General features: G+C 50.5%; 1 protein-coding gene across 9 annotated transcripts in view; it reads left to right on the top strand.

Annotated features, from left to right (window-relative positions):
- The window catches only part of COBL (cordon-bleu WH2 repeat protein), a 275,514-nt gene that overhangs the window by 103,473 nt on the left and 146,170 nt on the right, over positions 1 to 25,871 (top strand). For 6 of the 9 annotated variants that reach the window (XM_045052139.1, XM_023250180.2, XM_045052146.1 and 3 more), the window contains exons 3-5: positions 14,253 to 14,463; positions 16,101 to 16,329; positions 22,728 to 22,825. In XM_045052139.1, the coding sequence (XP_044908074.1) occupies positions 14,253 to 14,463; positions 16,101 to 16,329; positions 22,728 to 22,825 (538 nt within the window). Of the gene's footprint in view, positions 1 to 14,252; positions 14,464 to 16,100; positions 16,330 to 18,254; positions 18,300 to 22,727; positions 22,826 to 25,871 lie in introns of all 9 variants that reach the window. The other 3 variants (XM_045052143.1, XM_045052141.1, XM_045052142.1) reach the window with 1 other exon arrangement.

Here is a 25,871-nt window from a genome sequence, read left to right as displayed (position 1 = left end):
GGGGCTCGAACTCACTGACCGTGAGATCATCAGCTGAGCCAAAGTCGGAAGCTCAACCCACTGAGCCCCCCAGGCGCCCCAATTTTGAGCTACTATTGATGTCACTGGTAACTCTATTTTAACAAAGTCACAGGAACACAGACGTTAAACCTCAGTGTTCATACAGTTTTACAATAGAGTGATACAGTAATCAAGTATAGAGACTTTGAAGCCTAAAGACAGATTTGTCTAATTCTGAGGCAGGAGTGAAGAGAAGTCCTGTTTCTTGGAAAACAAGAACAAGAAGTGATTGAACATATTTCAATCCTTCAGTGCTCAGATACACTTTTTAAAATGGATAGTGGTGGAAATCACGTCACTGTGGGTGGCTTTTATTCTTGGCGAAGCATTGAAGACAGCAATGGAACACTTTTTTTTTTTTAAGTTTATTTATTTTGAGAGAGAGAGAGAGAGAGAGAGCGTGTGAGTGAGCAGGTGGGTAAGGGGCGGTGGGGGGGGAGAGAGAGAGAGAGAGAGAGAGAGAGAGAGAATCCCAAGCAGGCTCCACACTGTCAGTGAAGAGCCCAACGTGGGGCTGGATCCCATGAGTCACGAGATCATGACCTGAACCTAAATCAAGAGTCAGATGCTTAACCAGCTGAGCCACCCAGGCGCACTTGTATTTTAAAATGTCAGTATTTAGGGGGCGCCTGGGTGGCTCAGCCGGTTGCGTGTCTGACTTTGGCTCACATTGAGAACTCACGGTTCATGGGTTCAAGCCCTGCGTCGGGCTCTGTGCTGACAGCTTGGAGCCTGGAGCCTGCTTCGGATTCTGTGTCTCCTTCTCTCTCTCTGCCCCTCCCCTGCTCATGCTCTGCCTCTCTCTTTCTCTCAAAAATAAATAAACGTAAAATTAAAAAAAAAATTTAAATGTCAGTATTTAGATTCTCCCTGAAATTTTATGCTTTGCAGCTGTTTATACTGAAAATTCTAGGTGGCAACTCGATGTGCACAGGGCTACATACACCTTAAAAATTGCTTCCTGAGGTGTGCAAGCAGGGACCAGAAGCAGCCTCGGTGTACGGCTGGGAGGGGAGCTGTTGAGTCGTGGGACACGGCATCTTCTCCCATGCTAGGTGATGTCAGCCTGTTTCCCACGGTGGTACCGCCCGCCCCCACGCCCGGCGTGGCGCTCGCCCCCCCAGGGGGAACCCAGCAACCGGGCTTCATGCGACAGGGGGTTCCAGTGACAGGAGTTTCTGGTTTCTTTGTTTTACAGAGCGGTCCGTGTCCTCAGTACATTTCTCCCGCGGAACTTTCGCTTGAGGCACATGCCACATTATTCTAGGTTTACAAACGAATAGGTGCGTGATGTTCTATCAGCGAACGTATGACGGTTTACTTGCCGTCCTTGTATTCTCAACCCAGTTTTTAGTTACGCTGAAAAATACCATTTTACTGAGGTAGGATTAAGATATAAAAACTGTGAATATTGACTGTGACCTACCCGATGGGCCTGTAGCTAAGTGTATCCCCGTGAAACCACTGCCACTGTCAATCTGCTTCCGTATTTTTTAGGAAAGTGGCCTCTGAGTCCTGTCGCGATACTCTCATATGTGCGAATGCACGCAGAGAGAGAGAATGCCTGCCTGACAAGTACAAATGTTATTTTGAAAGTCATGTTCTTTCTTTACGTATATATTTTTTTAATTTTTTTTAATGTTTACTTATTTTTGAGAGGGAGAGAGAGGGAGAGAGGAGCAGAGAGAGAGAGACATGGAGACAGAACTGGAAGCAGACTCCAGGCTGGGAGCTGTCAGCACAGAGCCCGACGTGGGGCTTGAACTCACGAACCGTGAGATCATGACCTGAGCTACAGTCGGATGCTTAACCAACTGAGCTACCCAGGCGTCCCCATTTTCGTTTTTTGGTTAATTTATTTTTTTATTTATTTTGAGAGAGAGAGAGAGAGAACACACACACAAGTGCAAGCAGGGGAGGGGCAGAGAGAGGGAGAGAGAGAGTCCCAAGCTCCCACGCAGGCTCCGCGCCTTCAACGCAGAGCCCGACGCGGGGCTCCTTCTCACAAACTGTGAGATGGCGACCTGAGCCGAAACCAGTCGTCAGATGCTTAACCGACTGAGCCCCCCGGGCGCCCCCGAACACCGTTTCCAAACTGAACACGTTCTTCTAATTTTATCCTTAAAAAAATTGCTTTTCCTTACAAAGTAGAAACTACCACTGGGTAGTTTGTAGTCAGGAGAATACAGCTTTAACGAGGGATATGAAAACACTTTCCTCTTTCCCAGCAGTGAAGTATAACCCTTTCTCCCAGGCTTCCTGCGGGATTAAGTGAGTCAGAGCTGCAGCCTGCGGGCTTTCGTAACTGGGTCCTTGGCATCGTGACCCTTGCTGATACAGCAGGTGCTTGCTTGGGGAACTGGTTTTATATGTCACACTCTTTAATAATACCCGAGCGGGTTGAAGTCCCAATTCCTGACCCTTGCCTCAAATAGATCTACTAATCACTAATCGATGTGGTTTCTCTCTCTGGTTTTTCTAGAGAACATGTCCCATAGTTCATGGGACAAGCAAGCAGTTTGTAATTTGTAATCAGCCCCTTAAGCATGCTTTCTCCTGTTAGGAAAGATTCTCCTAGAGAGAACATTAGTTCATTGCAGTCTGATGATGGCGTTCTGTGTATAACTGATGTTTGTTATTTTTTTTTTTTTAAGCTTCCTTTGGATTTAGAAACTTAAATGAAAGACTCAGTCTGTTCTTATAGAAATTATGACATAAGAATTCTTGTTCTGGGCCGTTCTTTTTTGTTTTTTTAAGTTTATTTAATTTTGAGAGAGAGAACACACACACACACACACACACACACACACACACACACACACACAACTTGGGAAGGAGCAGAAAGAGAGAGAGAGAATTCCAAGCATGCTCAGTGCAAAGCCTGACACAGAGCTTAGTCTCACGGACCGTGAGAACATGATCTGAACCCAAATCAAGAGTCGAACGCTCAACCGACAGAGCCGCCCAGGCGCCCCTGTTCTTTCTGGGCCATTCCTAAGAGAAATGCTGCGGTCTGTGTTTAGGAATGGTGTTACCAGCACGGCACGTGGGTGGTAAACGAGGCCACCAATTCAGTTCCATCGCTTTAGCTGGGGCACACTTAACGAAAAGACCTTTGAAAAGATCTTAGCCGAAAGAGAGCCTCATAAGCTGTGTCAGCCTCTAGAATGTTGGGGCTGTGTCTTTCGACGTGGGAAATCAGGTCCATGTTGGCACATAAACCCAGGAGGCCCCAGGGCAGGAAAAGGCCGATGTTCCCTCTGCGGAAACACAGGAAATCTCCCTCGGAATTCATTCCTGCGATTCTTCCAGCAGAGGCCGTTGGACCCCCTTCCCCACAGACGCACTTAAAATTGTTCAGGGGTTTTCGGGCCCCAGAGCTTCTGGAACAGCACAGGCTCTCATAGCACAGGCATTGGGTTTCTCGTTCCTTCAGGAGAGAGCATACCTGTTCCAAGGCAAAGGGGAGGGAGGCCGTGAGCCGCCGTCAGCTCTGGGGTGCCTTCACCCCCCGCCCCCCGACGTGTTGGGGAAGCCTCTCCCGAGGAGCCCGGGGCTCTGGGGGCCAAAGGAAGCTTGCTCTTCTCTGCTGCTCAGCGAGCTGAGAAGGGTGAGGTGAGAAAGGCCAGTTCTGGTGCTGGGGAGGCAGCCACAAGAAGGCAGCTCCCTAAATAGCTGGCTAACAAGTTGGTTTGGTTTAATTGATTGACGTTTCTGTTTGGGCAATATCTTCTTTTAAAACACTTTTAATTTTTCTAGAACAGCTGTAGTTCCCTCGAATTGAGAGGAAAGCACAGAGATTTCCCTGTCCCCCCCCGCCCCTGTCCACGCATGACCTCCCCCCTTGTCTACGTCCCCCCCTTCCTTACAGTCAGGAAGCCTGCCGGACACATCCTCCTCCCCCAAAGTCTGTCGTCGATGACCTTACGGGACCATCTTTCTTTTTTTCTTTTTTAATTTTTTGTAATGTTTATTTATTTACTTTTAAAAGAGAGAGGGAAGGAGGGAGACACAGAATCCGAAACAGGCTCCAGGGCTCCGAGCTGCCAGCACAGAGCCTGATGCAGGGCTCGAACCCACAAACCGTGAGATCACGACCTGAGCCAAAGTACGATGCTTCACCGACTGGGCCACCCAGGCATCCCCCTAACACCTAACTTTTCTGGAGCACTAGGAGGAGGACATCCCAGCAAGCAGAAGGAAATAAAACTCACTTGCAAAATGACCCGTTTGTGCAAGAGACGGGGAGATCCAAGGGCCCGGACATGAGGCAGCCTTGTGGGGCCGAGTCTCCTGAGCGCCCCGGGTCCTCATCAAACAAGATTACGAATGCCTCTGGGGACACAAAGCTCTGTTCCAGTGCCAAGCAAGTCGTGAGGAAACGGGCACATCAGAACATTCATCTTCCTCAAGTATAGGGAGCACTAGTCTTCTGTTAAAAGCAGCGTGCAGTTTTCACGTGCACGTTTAACGTAAACACTAACATAACTTGAAAGATAACTGGGCTGCAATGCCTGGGGGGCCAATCAGTTAGGGTCAGACTTCGGCTCAGCTCTTGATCTCACGGTTCGTGAGTTCCAGCCCCGCACCAGGCTCTGCTGTCAGCACAGATCTCGCTTCACTTCCAATCTTCTCTCTGCCCCTCCCCTGCTCATACTCTCTCTCCCCCTCTCAAAAATAAATAAGCATTTTTAAAAATGTTAAAACATGCAATTTTCACGCGCATGTATAAAATAAACGCTAACAGGCGCCTGGGTAGCTCAGTCAGTTAAGCGTCCGATTTTGGCTTAGGTCATGATCTTACGGTTTGTGAGTTCGAGCCCCTCGTCGGGCTCTGTGCTGACAGCTCAGAGCCTGGAGCCTGCTTCCGATTCTGTGTCTCCCTCTTTCTCTCCCCCTCCCCTGCTCTCTCTCTCTCTCTCTCAAAATTAAACAAACCTTAAAAGCATTTTTTTTAATCAAGATAAGAGGGGCACCTGTGTGACTCATTCAATTAGGCGTCTGAGTTTGGCTCAGGTCGTGATCTCACAGTTCATGAGTTTGAGCCCCGCATCGGGCTCTGTGCTGACAGCTTAGAGCCCGGAGCCTGCTTCAGATTCTGTGTCTCCCTCCCTCTCTCTCTTTGCCCCTTCCCTGCTCACACTCCGTCTCTCTCTCTCTCTCAAAACTATAGAAATATTGAAAAGTAATAAAATAAAATAAACACTAACATAACTTTCAAGGTAATTGGGCAGAGGCACCTGGGTGGCTCAGTCAGTTGAGTGTCTGACTCTTGATTTTGGCTCAGGTCATGATCCCAGGGTTGTGGAACCGGGCCCTGCGTCAGACTCGACCCTGAGTGTGGAAACCACTTGGGATTTTCTCTCTCTCCCTCTCCTCCCTGCCTCCACTCATGCTCTCTCTCTCAAAAAAAAAAAAAAAAAAAAAAAAAAAAAAAAAAAAATTACACGTAATCGGCTGTGAATCAGCTCCCCCCAGGGGGCTCATTGGCTCACCTGCCACGTAAGAAGCAAAAGCCTGCTTGTGTTATGACCTGGACGCAGGAGGCTCCAGACTTGCAGAAAGATGTCCTCCAAGATAGAGGTCAAGGATGATGAGGTCCAAGTTCCGAGAGAGCACAAATTACGTGGGGAGAGCCTAACCAGCCTGCACCCATGTTGATATCACCTGTCCACACCTCCCCAGGTAACAGCCCATGGCCAGAAAACTTATCAGGCTCTCCAGCCTCTGCACGTTTCTCTCTAGGTCAAGGTGTTCTGACCAGCATGGTTTTGCAAACAGTTTGAAAAGCCTTAGAGAGGGCACGTCCGTCCAGTTGGCGTAACCCCATCTGTCCCCAGGGTCACGTACTGAGACCACTTGCGGGCTGTGGTGGCTGCCTGGCCCCGCGAGGCATTTGGGTTCTGTGAGGGTGTGGCCAGCAGGATTTGGGGACTCTGGTGCCGCCATCCTGATGACTTGGCTTCAGACTTGTACGTGAGGTGAAGTTTCCCCTGGTCATTTTGCTGCCGTCTCGTTCCCTCCGGCCTCACTTGACGGGCCCGGGACCAGACCCTAGTCGGTGACCCTAGCCTTGAACGTAGAGCCCTGTCTCTGACCCACGAGCTTCTCTGGCTGTGGGCTTCTTCAGTCTCCTGTCCCTTCATTGTCATTTTGTGTGTCCTGCCTGTGTGTTCCTTTGTACCCGACCTCGTCTGTCGGGACCGCCTCTTGGCTGGCCCTGCGCACGCCTTGCCATGCCCTGCCCCTCTGATGCCACATGGAGCTGGCATCTGGACGGGCTCCCTTGTAGCTAGATCTTGCCTTACTCAAGACTTGGGAATCCTACTGGCCTCTTACGAAAGGCCAGTAAGAAACTAGGCTGCGTTCGACCAGTTTCGGGTTCGACGGTGCATGCAGATGAAGTGTGTTTGTTTTAACATCATGGCCAGGAGTAGCTACCTGAACGTGACTTGTGACCCGGGCACTGAGGGACCCGTTCATCTAATGAACGTATTTGTACTAAATGCTCATTTCAGGAGTACTGTGAGTGCAGCAGTTTTCCAAGTGTGGTCCCAGACCAACGGCGGCCGCAGCCCTGGGAACCTGTCAGAAAGAGGGATTCCCGGGGCGCCTGAGGGGCTCCGTCGATTGAGCGTCTGACTCTTGGTTTCGGCCCAGGTCACGATCGCATGGTTCGTGAGTTCAAGCCCCACATTGGGCTCAGTGCGGACAGTGTGGATTCTCTCTCTCTCTCTCTTTCTCTGCCCCGCCCCTGCTCTCTCTGTCTTTCGGAATATAAATAAACTAAAAACCTGAGTAAATAAATAAAAGAAATACAAATTCCCAGACCAGTCCTGGTGAGTCAGAAACTCTGAGTGGAGCCCAGCAATCTGACCTTTAATACACCCCAAATTTCAGATTATATGTTAAACTCCAAGAACCCCGGCTGCAACACACGCCACTGGCTGTGCGCGAACGACCTGGAGAAGCGCGCAGTCCCCGAGAGGGAGCCCAGGGTCTCACTGGCAGGATGGCAGGAAGAAGGCAGGAATTAAGGTTAGCGTATGCAGCTCAGGAATGACCCTCAGCAGCCTGACCACAGGCAGGCTTTGCAGTGTAGGTGAGAGTGCATCCCAGAGAGGGGCAAGCTTTGCGATATAGACGAGAGTGCGTCCCAGAGGGGGGCAGGCTTTGAGGTGTAGACAGGAGTGCGTCCCAGAGAAGGACAGGCCTTACGGTGTAGACAGGAGTGCATCCCAGAGAGGGGCAGGCCTTACGGTGTAGACAGGAGTGTGTCCCAGAGAGGGGCAGGCCTTACGGTGTAGACAGGAGTGTGTCCCAGAGAGGGGCAGGCTTTGCGGTGTAGACAGAAGTGCGTCCCAGAGAGGGGCAGGCCTTGTGGTGTAGACAGGAGTGCGTCCCAGAGAGGGGCAGGCCTTACGGTGTAGACAGGAGTGCGTCCCAGAGAGGGGCAGGCCTTGCGGTGTAGACAGGAGTGCGTCCCAGAGAGGGACAGGCCTTGCAGTGTAGACAGGAGTGCGTCCCAGAGAGGGGCAGGCTTTGCGTTATAGACAGGAGTGCGTCCCAGAGAGGGGCAGGCCTTGCGGTGTAGACAGGAGTGCGTCCCAGAGAGGGGCAGGCCTTGTGGTGTAGACAGGAGTGCGTCCCAGAGAGGGGCAGGCTTTGCGGTGTAGACAGGAGTGTGTCCCAGAGAGGGGCAGGCTTTGTGGTGTAGACAGGAGTGCGTCCCAGAGAGGGGCAGGCCTTACGGTGTAGACAGGAGTGCGTCCCAGAGAGGGGCAGGCCTTACGGTGTAGACAGGAGTGCGTCCCAGAGAGGGGCAGGCCTTGCGGTGTAGACAGGAGTGCGTCCCAGAGAGGGGCAGGCCTTACGGTGTAGACAGGAGTGCGTCCCAGAGAGGGGCAGGCTTTGCGTTGTAGACAGGAGTGCGTCCCAGAGAGGGGCAGGCTTTGTGGTGTAGACAGGAGTGCGTCCCAGAGAGGGGCAGGCCTTACGGTGTAGACAGGAGTGTGTCCCAGAGAGGGGCGACTCATTACCTCGACTCGTCGCCTGGCCCAGCTTGACGAGAGTAGGATGACATGGCCTCTCTGACTTCCCAGCCCCATGGTCCCCAAGACCCCTCTCACTTTCTCTGGTCCTGAGTGCCTCTGCATCTGGCAGGACTGTGGGCACAGGCTGACCATCACTCTGCCAGGATTTGTAAAAGAACCATGTGAAAGAGGACTGGCTTTTCCTTATCAATTTTTTTTTTTTTAAGAGAGAGAGGGAGCATGTGCACAAGTTGGGGAGAGGGGCGGGGCGGGGGTGGGGAGAGAAAGACACAGAAACCCAAGCAGGCTCCAGGCTCCGAGCTGTCAGCACAGAGCCCAATATGGGGCTCAAACCACAAACCGTGAGACCATGTACCTGAGCCGAAGTCAGGCACTTAACCGACTAAGCCACCCAGACGCCCTTGTAATTGTGTTTTTTATTTTTTTTTTTTATAATTTTTTTTTCAACGTTTATTTATTTTTGGGACAGAGAGAGACAGAGCATGAACGGGGGAGGGGCAGAGAGAGAGGGAGACACAGAATCGGAAACAGGCTCCAGGCTCTGAGCCATCAGCCCAGAGCCCGACGCGGGGCTCGAACTCACGGACTGCGAGATCGTGACCTGGCTGAAATCGGACGCTTAACTGACTGCGCCACCCAGGCGCCCCGTAATTGTGTTTTTTAAAAGAAAGATGTGGGGAAAAATTGTATATCCTTTTTAAACTTAAAAACAGAGATCGCCACAAATACCAGGAAGTAAATATCATTCCTACGTTAGGAGCAGTTAAGAGGCATTTGGGGAACAGATTAAAGAAGCCGGAGGGAAAAGCAATATTGAGGAGCACTCGGGAGACGAAACCCTGGAGATCCACTGTGTGACCCCTGCACCCCTAGCATCTGCCACGCGACCCCTGCACCCCTAGCATCTACCGTGTGACCTCTGCACCCCTAGTAATGTGGTTTGGGGTGATCAGTCCTCTAGTACTTGGGATCAGAGAGAGAGAGAGAGAGAGAGAGAGACCCTGCAAAGGGTGTTCGTGTTAGTCTTAGTTCGGACTGCCTTAAAATACTAGACACTGGGGGCGCCTGGGTGGCGCAGTCGGTTAAGCGTCTGACTTCAGCCAGGTCACGATCTCACGGTCCGTGAGTTCGAGCCCCGCGTCAGGCTCTGGGCTGATGGCTCGGAGCCTGGAGCCTGTTTCCGATTCTGTGTCTCCCTCTCTCTCTGCCCCTCCCCCGTTCATGCTCGGTCTCTCTCTGTCCTAAAAATAAAATAAAACGTTGAAAAAAATTTTTTTTTTTAAATTAAAAAAAATAAAATAAAATAAAATACTAGACACTGGGATCTTCAACAACACACATGGCTTCTCAGAGCTCTGGCGCCTGGAAGTCAAGGTCACGGTACAGGCGGGTAGATTTCCTTCCGAGGCATCATCCTGGGTCATAGGCAGCTGCCATAGCTCTGTGCTCATGACCACCTCTTTGTGGGTGCACAGAGCAAGCTCTCTGGTGCCCCTTCTTATAAGGACACTAATCCTACCCGATTAGTACCACCCTATGGCCTCCTGTAACCATGATCCCATCCTTAGAGGCCCCGTCTCCAAATATGTTGGGGGTTAGGGATTCAACATGAATTTGGGGAGGACGCAGTTGTCCCCAGCAGTGTTAATGCAGGGTGTGCTTTGGGTGCTTAGCACTGATGGTCTAGACAGCTTTCTTAATACACCTGACTCTTCGTTTGACATTGTGAGCCTGTCTGATTGCCTTAGTTTGCTTCATTGTAAGATTGGGGAAACTTCACGGTGCTTCATTGTAAGATTGGGGAAACTTCACGGTGCAGTGTCTCAAGGATGCCACTTGGAATCTTGGCATTTGCTGAGAGCAGGAGGGAGCTCAGCCACATACAGATGGGATGTCTGCTCCGAGCCGGGTACAGCATCTCACTGCACAGAATCCCAAAGCAGAAAAGACAGGAACGAGTCAACTCATGTATTTTGCAAACATATCACATTAACGAATGCCCGACACTGTGCTCAGTGCCTTACAAGTGTTCATTGACTTAAGTCTCTAACAGGTGGACGCTGTCATTAATGCCCTCACTGGTGAGGAAACTGAGGCACGGGGGGCGGGTCTGAGAACTGGTGAGTGGCGGTGCTGGGACAGAATCCCGGGGAAGCTCCCCTCAGGTGCCTCACTAAACTGCTCTACTCCCATGGGAAGGATGCCCACACTTCACACGGCTGGTGTGTGCAAAGCTGCACATCAGGGTCAGGTGTTGCTGCATCCAAGGGCAGGGAGCGGGGGAGGTAAGGAGGGGTCAGGCTCAGGATGTGAGGAGAATGTGTACGAGTAAGCAGGCAACCTCTTCCTGTCTCCAGAAGTTTCTTAACAGATAACCTCTTCCAGTCTCCAGAAGGTTCTAAGCAGGCAACCTTTTCCAGTCTCCAGAAGGTTCCAAGCAGGCAACCTTCTCCATTCTCTGGAAGGTTCCTTCCTGTGGCCCAGTGGCATAGGGACTTGCTATAACCCCAGGAGGGCACACACTGATACCCCATTGGAGAAGCTGTCAGCTTTGGCTTTGGCTTTGGCATTGTGCTTTGGCTTTCCTCTCTTTCTGGGTGACTTTTTCCAGGAGCATCAGAGGAGCCTTGGAACAACTGGCTTACTCTTGGGAGTTTGGCATTTAAAATTTTTTTTTTCAACGTTTATTTATTTTTGGGACAGAGAGAGACAGAGCATGAACGGGGTTGGGGCAGAGAGAGAGGGAGACACAGAATCAGAAACAGGCTCCAGGCTCCGAGCCATCAGCCCAGAGCCTGATGCGGGGCTCGAACTCACGGACCGCGAGATCGTGACCTGGCTGAAGTTGGACGCTTAACCGACTGCGCCACCCAGGCACCCCGACATTTTAAATGGCAGCTGATAGCAGATTAACCAGTGGGGCAGAAAGGCCACCCACCCTCACGCGCCTCATTTTACGTGGACGCGAAGCTGAAAGGCGTATAGCGGGGCAGTAGTAAATCAGGTTGTGTTCTATTTATTTTTTATTTATTTTTTATTTTTTCAACGTTTATTTTTGAGACAGAGAGAGACATAGCATGAACGGGGGAGGGTCAGAGAGTGAGGGAGACACAGAATCTGAAGCAGGCTCCAGGCTCTGAGCTGTCAGCACAGAGCCCGACGCAGGGCTCGAACTCACGGACCGCAAGATCATGACCTGAGCTGAAGTCGGACGCGTAACCAACTGAGCCACCCAGGCGCCCCCAGGTCGTGTTTTAAATGAGCCTGGGGAAGGGTCACACTGAGCGGCAGACCCTGTAGGAGATGTTGTAGGATCAGGTCATGCTTTCGAACCCAAGTCCTCGTGTTTGTACCGGTGCACGTCCAGCTGCTTAAGTGAAGCCCAGGTTCAGTCCTCGTCAGCTGCGTCCCTCTGGGGGGTCACCGATACAGATGCCCTGAAGGAGAACAAGACAGCTATCAAAGCCTGAGTTCCTGTCACCCCAAAACCTCCTTACATCCCTGTGGGAGCCTCTCTGTCTTGGCTTGGGCTCTTGCCACTGGGAAAGGATAGTGTGCAGTGTGCTGGAACAGGTTGACTTCGTAATTGGCCTCTGTGTTCTTCGTAAAATTTAAGCACATACGACGGCCAGGCGTCTGGTGTTGAGTTTTATGATCATGCTCTTAACAGTGTTTTGTTTTGCTTTGCTTTGCTGCCTTCTCCTCCCCCCAGTTTTTTGTTTTTTTTTTTTTTTTTTTTTTTTTTTAGAGAGAGGGAGGCAGAGAGAGAGGGAGACAGGATCTGAAGCGAGCTCCGCGCGGACAGCAGTGAGCCCGACGCAGGGCTCGAACTCAACAAACCCAAGTCAGAGACTCAACCGACTGAGCCACCCGGGCGCCCCACCTCCCCCCAATTTAATAGTAAATTTGAGGTGACAGGCCTCCAGCACATAGAATTTTCCGCTTTGGAGCTTCTTCCTCCCCCACCCGCCCCCAAAATTTTGTTGAGAAACTGCCTTCCACCCTCAGTTCTTGACAATATCCCCGTAACTTGAACATGAGGAGCTCTCTGTGGGAAGGAACCCAACCTGCGTTAAGTGAGATAGCGAAGGCCAGCATGGATCAGTCAGTTCTGGGGGGAAAGTCACTGGACATGCAAGGCAGAGACTTGGGCACCCCCTTCTTTATTCAGGCGGAAAATGGGTACGTGACTATACTAGCACGTCCGGTTAAGTACCGGCTTGCGTGAGGGCAGGGTGCTTACTTACTCCCAGTAATGGGGGAAAATGCCACCCTGTCCCAGAGCTGGCTGCTCCCTTTTACAGCATCTAATTCAGTGTTTCAAATATGTCACCAAGTATTGCATTAAAAGAACAGAAAAGTGACATTACTAGCTTTTGTGTTCTTTCTGGTTTATATTCTAAGATTAATTCAAATACTTGTCTGGCGGTTTATTTGTGTGTGCTTACCCTGGTGCCAGTAGACTGTGGGTGGAGACAGAGACCGGAAAGGAGCGAGTGTCAGATGGACCAGGGTCCCAGGCCCATCTGCCTTTTCCTAGAGACCCCACCCCTCAGCCTGGGTGACTGAGAAGGGGAGTGTGTAAGTGCCATCAAGGATACACAGGGCATGGGAACAAATAACATGAGGTCATTTTAGCATTGTTAGAAGTCTGCTTTCTGTACTGAGGCTTTTTTTTTTAATGTTTTATTGATTTTTCAGAGAGAGAGACAGACCACAAGTGGGGAGGGGCAGAGAGAGAGGGAGACACAGAATCCAAAGCAGGCTCCAGGCTCTGAGCTGTCAGCACAGAGCCCGACTCGGGACTCAAACCCAGCAGCCGTGAGATCATGACCTGAGCCGAAGTCGGACACTCTATTGACTTGAGCCCCCCAGGCGCCCCTGCATATGGAAGTTTTCAGTGGAATGTCCTCACATCTTGCAGCCTTTTTGTTGTATTGCATTAATCTCGCTGTCAGAATAAAGATGATTTTTGCCCCGGAGCTGAAGGAATCCAAGTTTACAGTGTTATTAGCTGGTGTGGCTGTGTGTGCTGGGGCACTTGTGAGGGTGGGTGCTTCATCAGCCCCACAGATGCCCCATCACAGTCCAGGGGGCCAGGAGTCTCCTGAACTCGGGTGACACCAGTGTCCCCGAGTATCCCCCAATTCACACACATGCTGTTAATTACTTCCTAGATAGTAGGTGGGAGCAAATACTGTCACAGAGGAGATGGCTCTAAAAAGTTGTTTTGGGGACAGCTTGGGTGGCTCAGTCGGTTAAGCATCCACTTCAGCTCAGGTCACGATCTCATGGTTTGTGAGTTTGAGCCCCGCGTCGGGCTCCGCACTGACAGCTCAGAGTCTGAAGCCTGCTTTGGATTCTGTGTCTCCCTCTCTGTCTCCCCCTCCCCGGCTCACGCTCTGTCTCCCTCTGTCTCTCTCAAAAATAAATAAACACTTAAAAAACTAAAAAAGAAATCAGAGGAAAGACGTATGCTTTTTGAAAGGTGTATATGCTCCATTGCTTGGGAAATTTCAGGAAAGAGAGGTCGGCTTTAAATATAAAAGCATTCTGCCCAGCAGATATAAAAGAGGCAAATGAAATTCTTTGGAGGAATCCACACTGTTATTCTTCTCCCATGGTAGATAATCCCCTGTGGTGGGGGGCATTATGAAAATCTTGGACATTCAAACTAGGGCATTTTCTTAGTTGTTTTTTTTTTTTTTTAAGGCATGCTTTTTTTTTTTTTTTTAGCTATCATCTTCAACTTAAAATCTTCAGTTTTTAAGATACATTATAATTTTGAATAACTGAAAGTCTAGTTTTTAGTGATCTCACTTGTGCTAACTGACCTCCTAGGATTCAACTCAGCATATCCACGGATTGAACTACAAGTGTAGCTCTTTCCCCCGCTCTTACGGGTTTGATCTACTGGACGCTCTTTCAGCTCTGTTGTTTACTAGTGTTGCAGATGTTACGACTGTGTCGTCCAATACAGTCATGCGTCAGGAATTCACGAGCTGCCGTTGCCCTTGATAAGCATGACCAGAGGACTGCACATTCACCTGCTGGTTCGTGTGTTTGGCCCTTCCCAAGCTTGACCGAAGGGAGAGTGCGAACGTCCCTAATTAATGTGATTTGTTTCCATTTTTGCAGCCATGCAATGATGGACCTGCTGGTTGAACTTTGCCTTCAGAACCACCTGAATCCATCCCACCATGCCCTGGAGATCCGGTCTTCGGAAACCCAACAGCCTTTGAGTTTTAAGCCAAACACTTTAGTTGGGACCCTGAATGTGCACACTGTGTTTCTCAAAGAGAAAGTTCCCGAAGAGAAGGTTAAGCCTGGCCCACCTAAAGCACCTGAGGTCAGTAGGACAAGCGGACCCTTTGTCACCTGAGGACATATGCAGACACCTGTGGCCCAGGGGTTGAGGAGGGGGCTGGTGGGGCCCCTCTTATCTAAGTAACACCTGCAGACAGCTGTTGTTGGAACGCCTACTAACAACGCGGGGTTAAAGTGAGGCCCTAACTGGGCTTCGTAACTTTGCTCCTTCGGATGTTATAGAAGAGGAATCAGTCTAGACCAGAGCCAGCCACTGGAACTTTCTGCACAGATGGGAATGGTCTGTAACCCTGCATGTTCCAAGGAGGCCGCCCCTGGCGCGTGTAGCTAGTTATTAAGCAGGTGCGATGCAACTTGTGTGATTGAGAAACTGAGCTCTTAATTGTATTTAAGTATAATTCTTTTACATTGGAATAACCACAAGGATCCAGTGGCTACCATGTTGAATTAGATAGAACCGCTCTAGAAAATCCTAGGTCTTTCAGTCCAAGGAAGCTATGGCTATACGGGGAAGATTTGAACTTCTCCTAGACAGAGGAAAAACAGGAGTTTTCCCTTTTGAGAAACTGACGTCCGAAATTTGTACTCAAGGCACTTGGGGAATATCTCATACACAGATTTATTTCAGGCTTTTGGTTATTGGTTAAAATGAACTCCAGCTGCTTATGGTACTTCTTAATAAAGCTTTGCTGTGAATCTTTTAGCGCCATTGGAAAGCTTTTAGGTGCTTGGAATATCTACTAAATTCTTCTGCTTTTAAACATGGCAGTTTGGCCAGCAGTTCATCTTCTGTACGTTTTTACGTTTGGGTGGTTAATAAATTATAATCGGTGCCATCGATACTCTGGAAAGGGGCATGGGATCCAACTAACTATTCAGCACACACTTAGTGGATCTACTCTTCAGGGCGTTCGGACAATGTCGAGTCAGTAAAGGCCAAGAAAAAGTTGCCTTTATGAACCTTTGGCATATTAAAATTTTTTTGACGGGTCCGTTTAGCAGTAGACATTTAGAATCAAGTGTAGTCAAACCGATTGGTTTTTTCCCTGATTATAATGGCTCTCATTATATGTTTATTACACGTATATGTCTGTTGTATGCCTCATATATTTCCAGCTTAAATATGTATATGTAGTATATATACACAAAAATATGTATATACACAGACATGTATACATACCGTATATACTTATGGAGATATTAATATATTTATGTGGGTCTTTGGCTATTTGAACAAAAATTTGATATCTTGGGTTTTTTTTTTAGGATTTTTCTTGAAATTGAATTATTCGTGATACTTTCAAACGATTTTCATGTAGACAGTATGTGCAAGTGCCTTGTGTTCAGGTCTGTTGGGATCCTTGAAAGATGGTAGTTAGGCGTAGGTGTTAAATTATTAATCAGGATCCCTCCCGATGTCCATTCCCTTGTGTTGTTAGCAGTTTGTTCCTTAGTGAGCGAGTCTACGGTCAGTGGTTTATTCCAGGTGCATATTGTTCACTACTGAGTCTGCCATTTACCCCCATGACCCACTCAGTTTCGGGAGAAGGGCTCGGGCTGCCCCAGATCTTGCCGTACTCATTCTAGAACACCAATAGGGGTTGGAGCCGTGTGCAAACACGCCCTTATAGAATACTTTCGTCCGGTGTGTTCTTCCAGAAATCCGTGCGCTTGGTAGTGAATTACCTGCGAACGCAAAAGGCCGTGGTGCGTGTGAGCCCCGAGGTGCCGCTCCAGAACATTCTCCCGGTCATCTGTGCAAAGTGTGAGGTCAGCCCAGAGCACGTGGTCCTCCTCAGGGACAACATCGCCGGGGAGGAGCTGGAGCTGTCCAAGTCCCTCAACGAGCTGGGGATCAAGGAACTCTACGCGTGGGACAATAAACGAGGTGAGGCCGCCCTGCGTCTTTGATGCCCGCTGGGGGAGAGCCCGGGCGGGAATCGCCGTGCCTGGATTTTCAGGCCACTCAAGCTTCGTCCAGAGTTGAAGTGGGCAGAAAGTAAATTTGGTCTGTTCCTGTTCCCCTCGATTGTAATGATGCGTCTCCCCCCATCCTGAACCTGTCCTGCTCATTCCCTGTCTCCCTCGAGCTTCCTTGACGTGAATAAAAACAGGCCCTGGACCAGAACTACTCACAAAGCCTGCATGAACCAGTGTCTCTCGGATTTCTTTTTCAGTACCTGCCCCAAGTCTCAAACATTGCTCATTGGCAGAACCAGCTGACAATTCAGCTTTTTCTAAAACTGCCCGAATGAATTATAGTTCAGGAGATCAGTCCTCGAGAACCACCCACAAGGCCACGTGGGGCTTCCTCAGCGTTGACAGCCCAGAGCCTCTGGGGGAGTGGCCACTCTCGAGACCACTCGCTGTTGGCACAGAGGCTGATAGGTGTGTATGCAGATTTCCCTGATTGACACAAAGGGCTGACCATATTGAAACAGCTGTCAGACCAAAATAAATCAATGAATGAGCAAGTAAAAAACATAAATACATAGCCCTTGACTTTAGAACTTACTGAAACGAACTTCATATAAGTGCCTTTTAATGAGGCTCATTTGATCTGTTGCCTTATATTTATTCCACAGGTATCGAGTGGGTAGGGTTTTTAAAGTATAAACCTATCCTGTTTTTTCGTGTTTTTCTAGCGTCCTTCAGATTCTTCCGGGAAAATCTGTTTCTCTTATTACTGACGTCATTGCAAAATCAGTGATCATCATGGAATCTCTCTCCTCTGCCAAATCTCCCACAGGTTCTGGACCCCAGGTCTCATTTGCCATTCGAGGAAGGGTTTTAGCTCAGTCACATATAAAATGCATAGACTATTTATTCCTGCAAAAAAAAAAAAAAAAAAAAAAAAAAAAGAGAGTGCTCTGACATTTGAGAGCAATGCATCTTGTGTTTTATGCCGCATCTCTCAGAAACTCGGACGAGATTATTCCCAGCATCTGCTCCGAGGGTTGGATATAGTGGGCGTGTCTGTCAGGCGCTATCAGCCCTGTTTAAATTTGGTTTCTGTGCCTCTTTGGAAATAGAGCTTTCATTTGGTAAGACAAGAAAAAAAAAGGAGAAAAGGAAAGAAAAGAAAGAAAAACTGTCCCCGCAAATATGTGAAAGCAAAAAGCTTGCACAAACACGCGTTTGTCTTCTAGGTCAGTCATCAGCTCTATCTGATGGGACCCCAGCAGCGTCCCCAGAAAATAAAGGAGTAACAGCCGGCACGGGCATGGTGGGTGACCGGCCCCTGCCCGGGACACGGTGTCTCTTTCATCTGGACCGTACGGTGCCATGTGCTATGCCGGCTGTGCAGTATTTGATTATCATCCCCGCCAAACGCCTTTATCCCTACTGGCAGTCAAGTATTTGGGAAGAAGGGAGGACATTCCGGAAGATGTCTGCGGGGAGCCCTCTCTCTAGGCCCCTCTTGCATTACATCCCCTCCCCAGCCAGCAGCTGCTCCAGAGCGGGCAGGGCCAAGGCCGGAGGCGGGGCCAAGGCCGGAGGCGGGGCCAAGGCCGGAGGCGGGGCCTTGCTAGGCAGAGACCCAACTCTTCTGGAATTCCCGGGGTTGGCAGCCTGGAGAAGCAGAAGGCTTTGCTGCCACCTGCTTCCATGGGAGCTCTTAGCAGCCCGGCAGCTGCGGGCTGGAGGAGATCAGGGGCTGGGGACTTGGCCCCTCTCCTGCAGGGGCGCAAACAGCACCCCCCTTCCCTCCCCCGCCCGGGGCCTGCAGGGGGAGGGGGCCGAGGCTGTACTCAGGGGCTGGTGCAGACCAGCGAGGCTTGCCCTCACTTTCTCCTTGCCTGCTTTTTCCAGTTCTTCTGACCAAAACTCAGTCGGAGCCTTCCCTGAGCTGTCAAGGTACAGTGAACCTGCAGGCCTGCTCCCACCCCAGCTGGACTTTGCATGGCTCTGGGCTAGGACGATGCATGCAAGTGCACTGGCGTAGAGGAGCTGAGGAAATGCAGGCTTGCCGCGCCGGGCCTCCGGGGGCGTGTCTGTCCGATGCTACGCGGCTTCGGTTTGGCGTCTTGACACCCTGGTTGCCTAAGAGAAGAATGTCCCTTGTGTGGGGGTTCGCTCGGTGGGTCCACCCGCTACGCAGTGAAGGAGGCCGTTGCAGAAGTTGGGTCCTTCTGGAATACACAGTTTCAGGGCAGAGCAGAAGTAGCACTTGCAGAAGATGCCCCGTTTTCCTTTTCACCCGTGCCCACCGGTGCCCACGAGGTCCATCCTGTCTGCTGCAGAATTTGGGGCAGTGTAGATCGTGAAGTCTAATCTTTTCTATTGTAGAAGCGTATATACACGATCATTCTGGCTTTTGGACTTCTTCTGACATTTATCGTAAACCTTACGTGTGATCACATACACCTATATTTACACGTACGTGCACACGTATACATGGATACATATAGTCACATTGGAATTTTATTTAAATGTTTTTATTTATCTATTTTTGAGAGAGAGAACACAAGCAGAGCAGGGGCAGAGAGAGGGCGAGACACAGAATCGGAAGCAGGCTCCAGGCCCTGAGCTGCCAGCACAGAGTCCAACGCGGGGGCTGGAACCCATAAACCACGAGATCATGACCTGAGCCGAAGTCAGATGCTTAACCGACTGGGCCACCCAGGCACCCCTGTATGTTGGAATTTATGTGACCTCTTTGAACTGTTCACACACACACACACACACACCCAAGTTCATTCAAGTCCCGGTGAGTGTTTGTCTTTTACGTACAAAAGTTTAATGAAACAGATCTTGGTGTTGGTCTGGAAACACAGCCCGTGGGTGTGGGCTCTGACACTGCGGTGGCCCAGGCCACCCTGCATACTCCTTGTCTGCTGAGGTTTACTCCGTCCTACCGTGCAGACAAGTCCGGCCGACAGAAGGATCCGCCCCCGAGAAGCACAGTGAATGGCCGTTGTTTGGGGCAGGAACCTCCTGTCTGTGAAGGCTTCCTTAGTTCACCCGGGTCTGATCTGGGGCAATAGGCAGACGGAGGTCAGCACGGCTCCGATCGGCGCTGTGCACACAGGCTCGTGACGTGCCGCACTTCTGCAGGATGCAGGCGTACGTCTCCTCTCGTGCTTACTCACTCGCTCGCGCCTGTGCCCTGGCCGCTGAACGGCCCTGACCTTCCATTTTCCTCGTCCGGAAGAGTGAGTGGTTTGGATGAGGCTGGTTATTTCAGGGCCCCTGCAGCCCCATTCCATCCCTCCGCGCCGCTCCGTTCATCTCTGTTGTTCTCCGAATCCCGTTAATGCTTCGGCGCAGTTGTGTGCACGCTTACAGATTGAGCACGTCCTCCTTGAAACTTTGATTCGTGTTTAACTTCTAGTAAATCAGCGTAAACCGGACGAGAACAGGTTCCGGGCTCAAATTGTGTGTTTGGAACCAGAGAGTGTATGTGTTCTCCCAGCCGGGCTGTGTGTCCATGGCCAGGTGCTGGCTGTGACATGTGGCGGCCACCTGCCGACACTTGGGCTGACGGAAACACGGAGGGACACCCAGGGCTCTGGCTCCCTCCTGCATTGTCTGCCGGGGCCCAGAGGCCTCACAGAAGGCGCCTCTCAGTACAGAGTCGCCACTCCCTCGCCCCCGCACCTAAGGCCATCCGCCTGGGGGCCCTGCTGCCTCCAGACAGCCACCGCCTGCGGCCACACAAGAGAGTGCCTCTCGGATCACCGCGGGCAGCTCTGGTGGCTGGGCCGCCCCTCGGCCATCCAGTCTTGCGGACTTGGTGACCAACCTCTACTGCTATTCAGGGAAAGAAAAAAGAGGCTTGATTGCGCGACAGTTTCCTGATCAGTCTGTCATTTCCGTGGTTGGTGTAATACCCGGTGTGCCAGTGACACGTTCCCTCGTTCGCCTGCCGAGTTCTATGATACCACACATTTACTACCTCGGCCTCACGTGGCCCTCAATGCTAGACACACGATCGATTATAAATACACCTGTCGACGCCTACTGCTGTTCGCCTGGGTGTAGTTTTACCCTGTATCGTAGCACAGCTCAGCCTTCGTAGCTCGGTGCCTGGCGCGGCGGGTTTCAGTGCGATCAGCCGTGAAATCTGTGCACACGCGTGTGTGTGTGTGTGTGTGTGTGTGTGGATGCATGCCTCGCGATGGGAGTCGCTCGCTCACTGATCTGGATCGGAGGGCACCAGTGGCTTGGCTGGAGTCGCCTGCACGTAACCGAGGGCCTGGGCCTCGGCACTAAACCCCAGGCCTTTGCCGCTCCCAGAAGAATTTAAGGAATGAGGGTGCTTGGGTTTTACTTTGCTGGGGAGGCAGCATTAGCGTTCACGCGTTTGCTGCTAACGTACCGGCTCTCGTGTGTGTGCTCTCATCGGAGGATGAAATTCTAGGCCAGCAGATAAAGAAGCTCCCTGCTGCTTACCTTGTTTGGGTTGATGTTCTGACAGCAGACTGTGTGATCCCAGTCCAGATTTTCTTACCCGTGGATTGGCGGTCGGGCTGTCCAGCAGCTGGCAGTGGGCCAGGAAGTTCATCTTTCTGTCCCTCAGGAACACCCCCATGCCCCCCCCCTTGGCATCTCTGGGTGCCTTGGAAGAGAAGAACCGGATGAGTTCATGACAGAGGCCTGGCGTCGGGTGGCAAAGCGGTGTGCCCTCGGCGCTCCTGACCCCCGTTCTGCTGGTTCTCCACCACAGCCCGGCAGCAGAAGCACCGGGGGTTAGCGGGGAGTGAATGCGGGGCGCTGGGCCCCACCCCAGAGGCAGGGGTCTGGAACTGGCCCAAGTCCTCAGTGACGCCATGATGCCGTCAGCTGCCCGACAAGTCTGGGCTTCGACGTCCCCGTCTGGGGGCTCCTGGAGAATGTCATCGGGAAGGAAGACCTTCGGGTTGAGGTCGTAGAAAGCAGATCTGGAAACACGAATCCTGGCAGGTCACATAGGGTTATGTCAGCTACCACCTGGGTAAACCATCGCGGCCAGCCCATGTTCTGGAAACGAGTGGCCTTTTTTAAGCCAGAAAGCTATTGATTTATTTTATTTAGTGAGCGTTTGTACCTCACTCATAATTCCAAAAGAGGATGTTTAACACAGATGGCCCCGTCCTAGTCACCAGTCACGTGTGGCCCTTAGGCACGTGGAGTGTGGCCAGTCTGAGCTGAGATGTGTGCTGTGACCCGCACACTCAGCACCAAAATGAATTAAAAAAAATTTTTTTATGTATGTTTGTTCTTGAGCAAGAGACAGAGTGTGAGCAGGAGAGGGGAGAGAGAGAGAGACACACACACACAGAATCTGAGGCAGGCTCCAGGCTCTGAGCTGTCAACACAGAGCCCAACGTGGAGCTTGAACCCACGAACCGTGAGATCATGATCTGAGCCAAAGTTGGGCACTTAACCGACTTAGTCACCCACATGCCCCACCACCAAAATGAATTTAAAACGTCCCATTAATGGGGCGCCTGGGTGGCTCAGTGGGTTAACAGTCTGACTTTGGCTCAGGTCATGATCTCGCGGTTCCTGAGCTCGAGCCCCACATTGGGCTGTCAGCTCAGAGCCCTCTTCAGATCCTGTGGCCCCCTCTCTCTCTGCCCCTACCCTGCCCTCTCTCTCTCTCAAAAAACAATTTCATTAATAATTTCTCTCTCAATTATCTAATGGCATGATAATATTTTAGAAATATTAGATTAAACAAATACATTATTAACATCACGCCTGGTTGTTTTTGACGCAGCCTCTAGAGAATGTAAAACAGCGTGTGTGATTTACTTCATTTTTCTAGTGGACGGTTCCACCCTAGAACTGCTTGATTGATTTGTTTTTATCATTCATGCACCGGGTTCAATCCCACCCAGAGGAAAAGGCCACCCAACTCACTGAAAATTGTGAGAACCTTTAGTGATTTCATAAATGGGACTTGGAGGCTTTGAGGTGGCCTGAAATTCTTTTTTATGAAAAATTTGTTTCCATTTATTTATTTTTGTGAGACTGAGCACAAGCAGGGGAGGGGCGGAGAGAGAGAGGGAGACACAGAATCCGAAGCAGGCTCCAGGCTCTCAGCTGTCAGCACAGAGCCCAACGCGGGGCTCGAACCCATGAACTGTGAGATCATGACCTGAGCCGAAGTCAGACAATTAACTGACTGAGCCTCCGAGACGCCCCTCAAAATGCTTTGAAAGAAATAGCTGCTGGTTTGTCCTATAAAAACCAAAATAAAGTTTAAGGGTGGAGGACTCATTTATCGAGATGTTTAAAGTGTGGTGTTTCATCTCATTCCATAGACTGATAATAACGATACTTTTCTTTTCTCCGCAGAAACCTTTAGAAAATCATCGCTTGGCAACGATGAGACAGATAAAGAGAAGAAAAAATTTCTGGGATTTTTCAAAGTTAATAAAAGAAGCAGTAGTAAGGTAATGGGCTGAATACATGTATGATTCTGCGTTACGTTAAAAATAATTGCGTGGGATGTTTGTACTCACCCTGTCTTGGAATTTTTCTAAATATTTGTAGGAATATTAATTTCTTCAGGTGAAAGGGAACTTATTCATATGCAGGAAAGTGACTGACATACATCCAGACTTGATTCCTAAAGCAGGGTGATAATGTTGTGTTTGCCAGCGGGACCCAAAGCCACGAGCCCTGCTCTGCCATCTCGTGCACGGCACCCGGTGTCCAAAAGGTATATTTTGCCAATCCCTAGTATTTGCTCCTTCCTAGTAAGTGAGACTAAAAAGACAAAAGCGGTCCGGCCACTGGCGGGCTCTGATTCCATATTTGTATCCGGTTCCAGGCAGAGTGGGAGGGCAGCCTGGTGCTGGTGAGAAACCCCTGTGCCCACCGCCCAGACCTGGGCATCTCATTTCCCCGGTTCAGGAGGCTGAGGGAGGGGACGGCTCACACCGCTTTGCTGATGAGGACGGGAAGCAGGAAATAACGGTGCTCGGGGTCCGGGCTTAGATCCGGGCTGCACAGCCCGCAGCACCCCCGGCCCGCGGTGGTTTCTGGTTCAGAGGAGGGAGGGGCAGCGAGCTCCAGGGTGAAAGCCGAGGTCAAGTGTGGCTCAGGAGCTTGGCCTCCCGCAGGTGTCTGTTGCCTTTGGCAGTGACCCCCACACACACCGGCTCATTTTCCTCTTCGTGTGTCCTGATGCTTTGGTTTTGGTTTTGTGAGTCTCTTTTTTGTTACTGGTTACATGCCCTTTCCCTGATGTTGCCAGGGGTCCTTTGAAAATCAGTGCTCGTGGTACTTCTCTCAAGACCCTTGGTGCTTTCCTTCTCTCTATCCCATATTCCCTCCCAGCCCCTCCTCCCCCTTCCCCCTCCTCCTTTCTCTCCTCTCCCCCTTCCTCATCCCCTCTTCCTTTCTCCCTCCTCCCCCTTCCCCCTCTTTTCTCTCCCCTCCCCCACCCCCTCCTCCTTTCTCTCCCCTCCCCTCCTCACCCCCTCTTCCTTCCTCTCCTATCACCTCCCCCCTTTCTCTTCCCTCCCCTCCTCTCTTCTCCTTTTTTTTTTTTTTTTTTTTTTTTTTCTGGTCAGGTCAGGATTACTTGAAATTACAGGTTCCGACTTTTGCGTTTGAATTTCCCTTCACTCTATAAATGTGGGGCTTCTGGGTTCCTGAAATTTGGGAGATCACGTTTTCCAAGACTGCGTTCCTCGCTGTCCTCCTCGATCCTGATGGAACCAAGTCATAGTAAAACCTACCATTTCCTCACACGGGGATCTCAAGAGTCCTCTGGAGTCTTACTCCTTTGGAGGGAAGGAACTGCCAGCAAAGCCAGTAAAAAAAAACCAACACACGCTTTTGTTTTTAGCAAAATAAGGTCGCCTGTGGCGTGGGGGTGGGAGGCTGCCTGGCTTACGCCACCGCCGGGGACCCTGGGAAAATGCCAAGGCTGCGGGACTCTTTCTGTCCTGGCGTCTTGGCGCTGTCCCCGTCAGGCTGTCCCCTTCTCCTGCACCTCCTCTCTCCCTTACTTTGTTTTATTTTGCCCTTGACTTCTCTTACCGGAGTGTCTGTGGTTTGTGGCCCCAGCCTCTCCAGGCCTTGTTCCTCTTCGCTTCCTGGATTGAGAGGCTGTGCTAAATGCAGCTTAGCTTCGTCTTCTGGAAGCCTGCTGACGGGTAGTATCCAGCCCATTGCACAGTCGAGGAAGCACAGGCTGCATGCCCCTGAGCTGACCACGGTCCAAGTCCACACCGGCCTGTCCTTCCAGTGCCCTGGCTCTTCCTCCCTTACTCCCACTGTACTTGGTGCACACTTTTCTTCATGAATCCTAGGAGGGTTGGGTGAAATCATTACTTTTTTTAAGTTTTTTTTTTTTTTTTAATTTTTTTTTTCAACATTTATTTATTTTTGGGACAGAGAGAGACAGAGCATGAACGGGGGAGGGGCAGAGAGAGAGGGAGACACAGAATCGGAGACAGGCTCCAGGCTCTGAGCCATCAGCCCAGAGCCCGACACGGGGCTCGAACTCACGGACCGCGAGATCGTGACCTGGCTGAAGTCGGACGCTTAACCGACTGCACCACCCAGGCGCCCCTAAGTTTTTTTTTTAATATTCTATTTATTTTTGAGAGAGAGAGAGAGAGCGTGAGCGGAAGAAGGGGCAGAGAGAGAGGGAGACGCAGAATCCGAAGCAGGCTCCAGGCTCCGAGCTGTCAGCACAGAGCCCGATGTGGGGCTCAAACTCACAAACTATGAGATCATGACCTGAGCCAAAGTCAGACACTTAACCGACTGAGCCATCCAGGCTCCCCGGGCAAAGTCATTAAGTGATTCCTAAAATGTTATGATGCCAGATAGTCTGCACACATCTCAAGAGAACAGAACACTGAGAATGGAGAAATGCCAAGGCAATTTGAAGCTAACATAGGTCTTTGCAGTATCTCCTTAAAAGCAAAAAAATATATATACGTGTGTGTGTGTGTGTGCGTGTGTGCGTGCATGTAGTCTCAACAAGGATATACTTAAGGGATAGCATTTTGGCTGAAGTAGCTGAAGGTGCATATCTCTCCTTATTATAAAGCTTTGGTATCTTAGGGGCACCTGGGTGGCTCAGTCGGTTGAACGTCTGACTTCAGCTTGGGTCAGGATCTCACCGTTCATGAGTTTGAGCCCCATGTTGGGCTTAAATGCTGTCAGCCCAGAGCCCGCCTGAGATCCTCTGGTCCCCTCTCTCCCTGCCCCCCCCCACTCATGCTCCTCTCAAAAAATAAAAATAAACCTTTGGTATTTTCATTTTTGGTATTTTAAACTTGGGGGTTTCATTTTAAAACATGGTAATTTTCTACTATCTGGACACTATTTATTCTTGTAACTCAGCGGTTCTGAAAAAGTACCTAAGAATCACCCTAAGACCTCGCCTAACAATTGGATTCTTGGGTCTTCTCCCCAGAGATTCTCATGGGGGAGGGGGGGTGTCAAAAGCTGTATCTCCTGCTGCGCCCTGTGATT

This window comes from Felis catus, chromosome A2 (assembly GCF_018350175.1).
Source record: "Felis catus isolate Fca126 chromosome A2, F.catus_Fca126_mat1.0, whole genome shotgun sequence".
NCBI classification, from domain to species: Eukaryota; Metazoa; Chordata; class Mammalia; order Carnivora; family Felidae; genus Felis; species Felis catus.
This window is presented reverse-complemented; position numbering and strand designations above follow the sequence as displayed.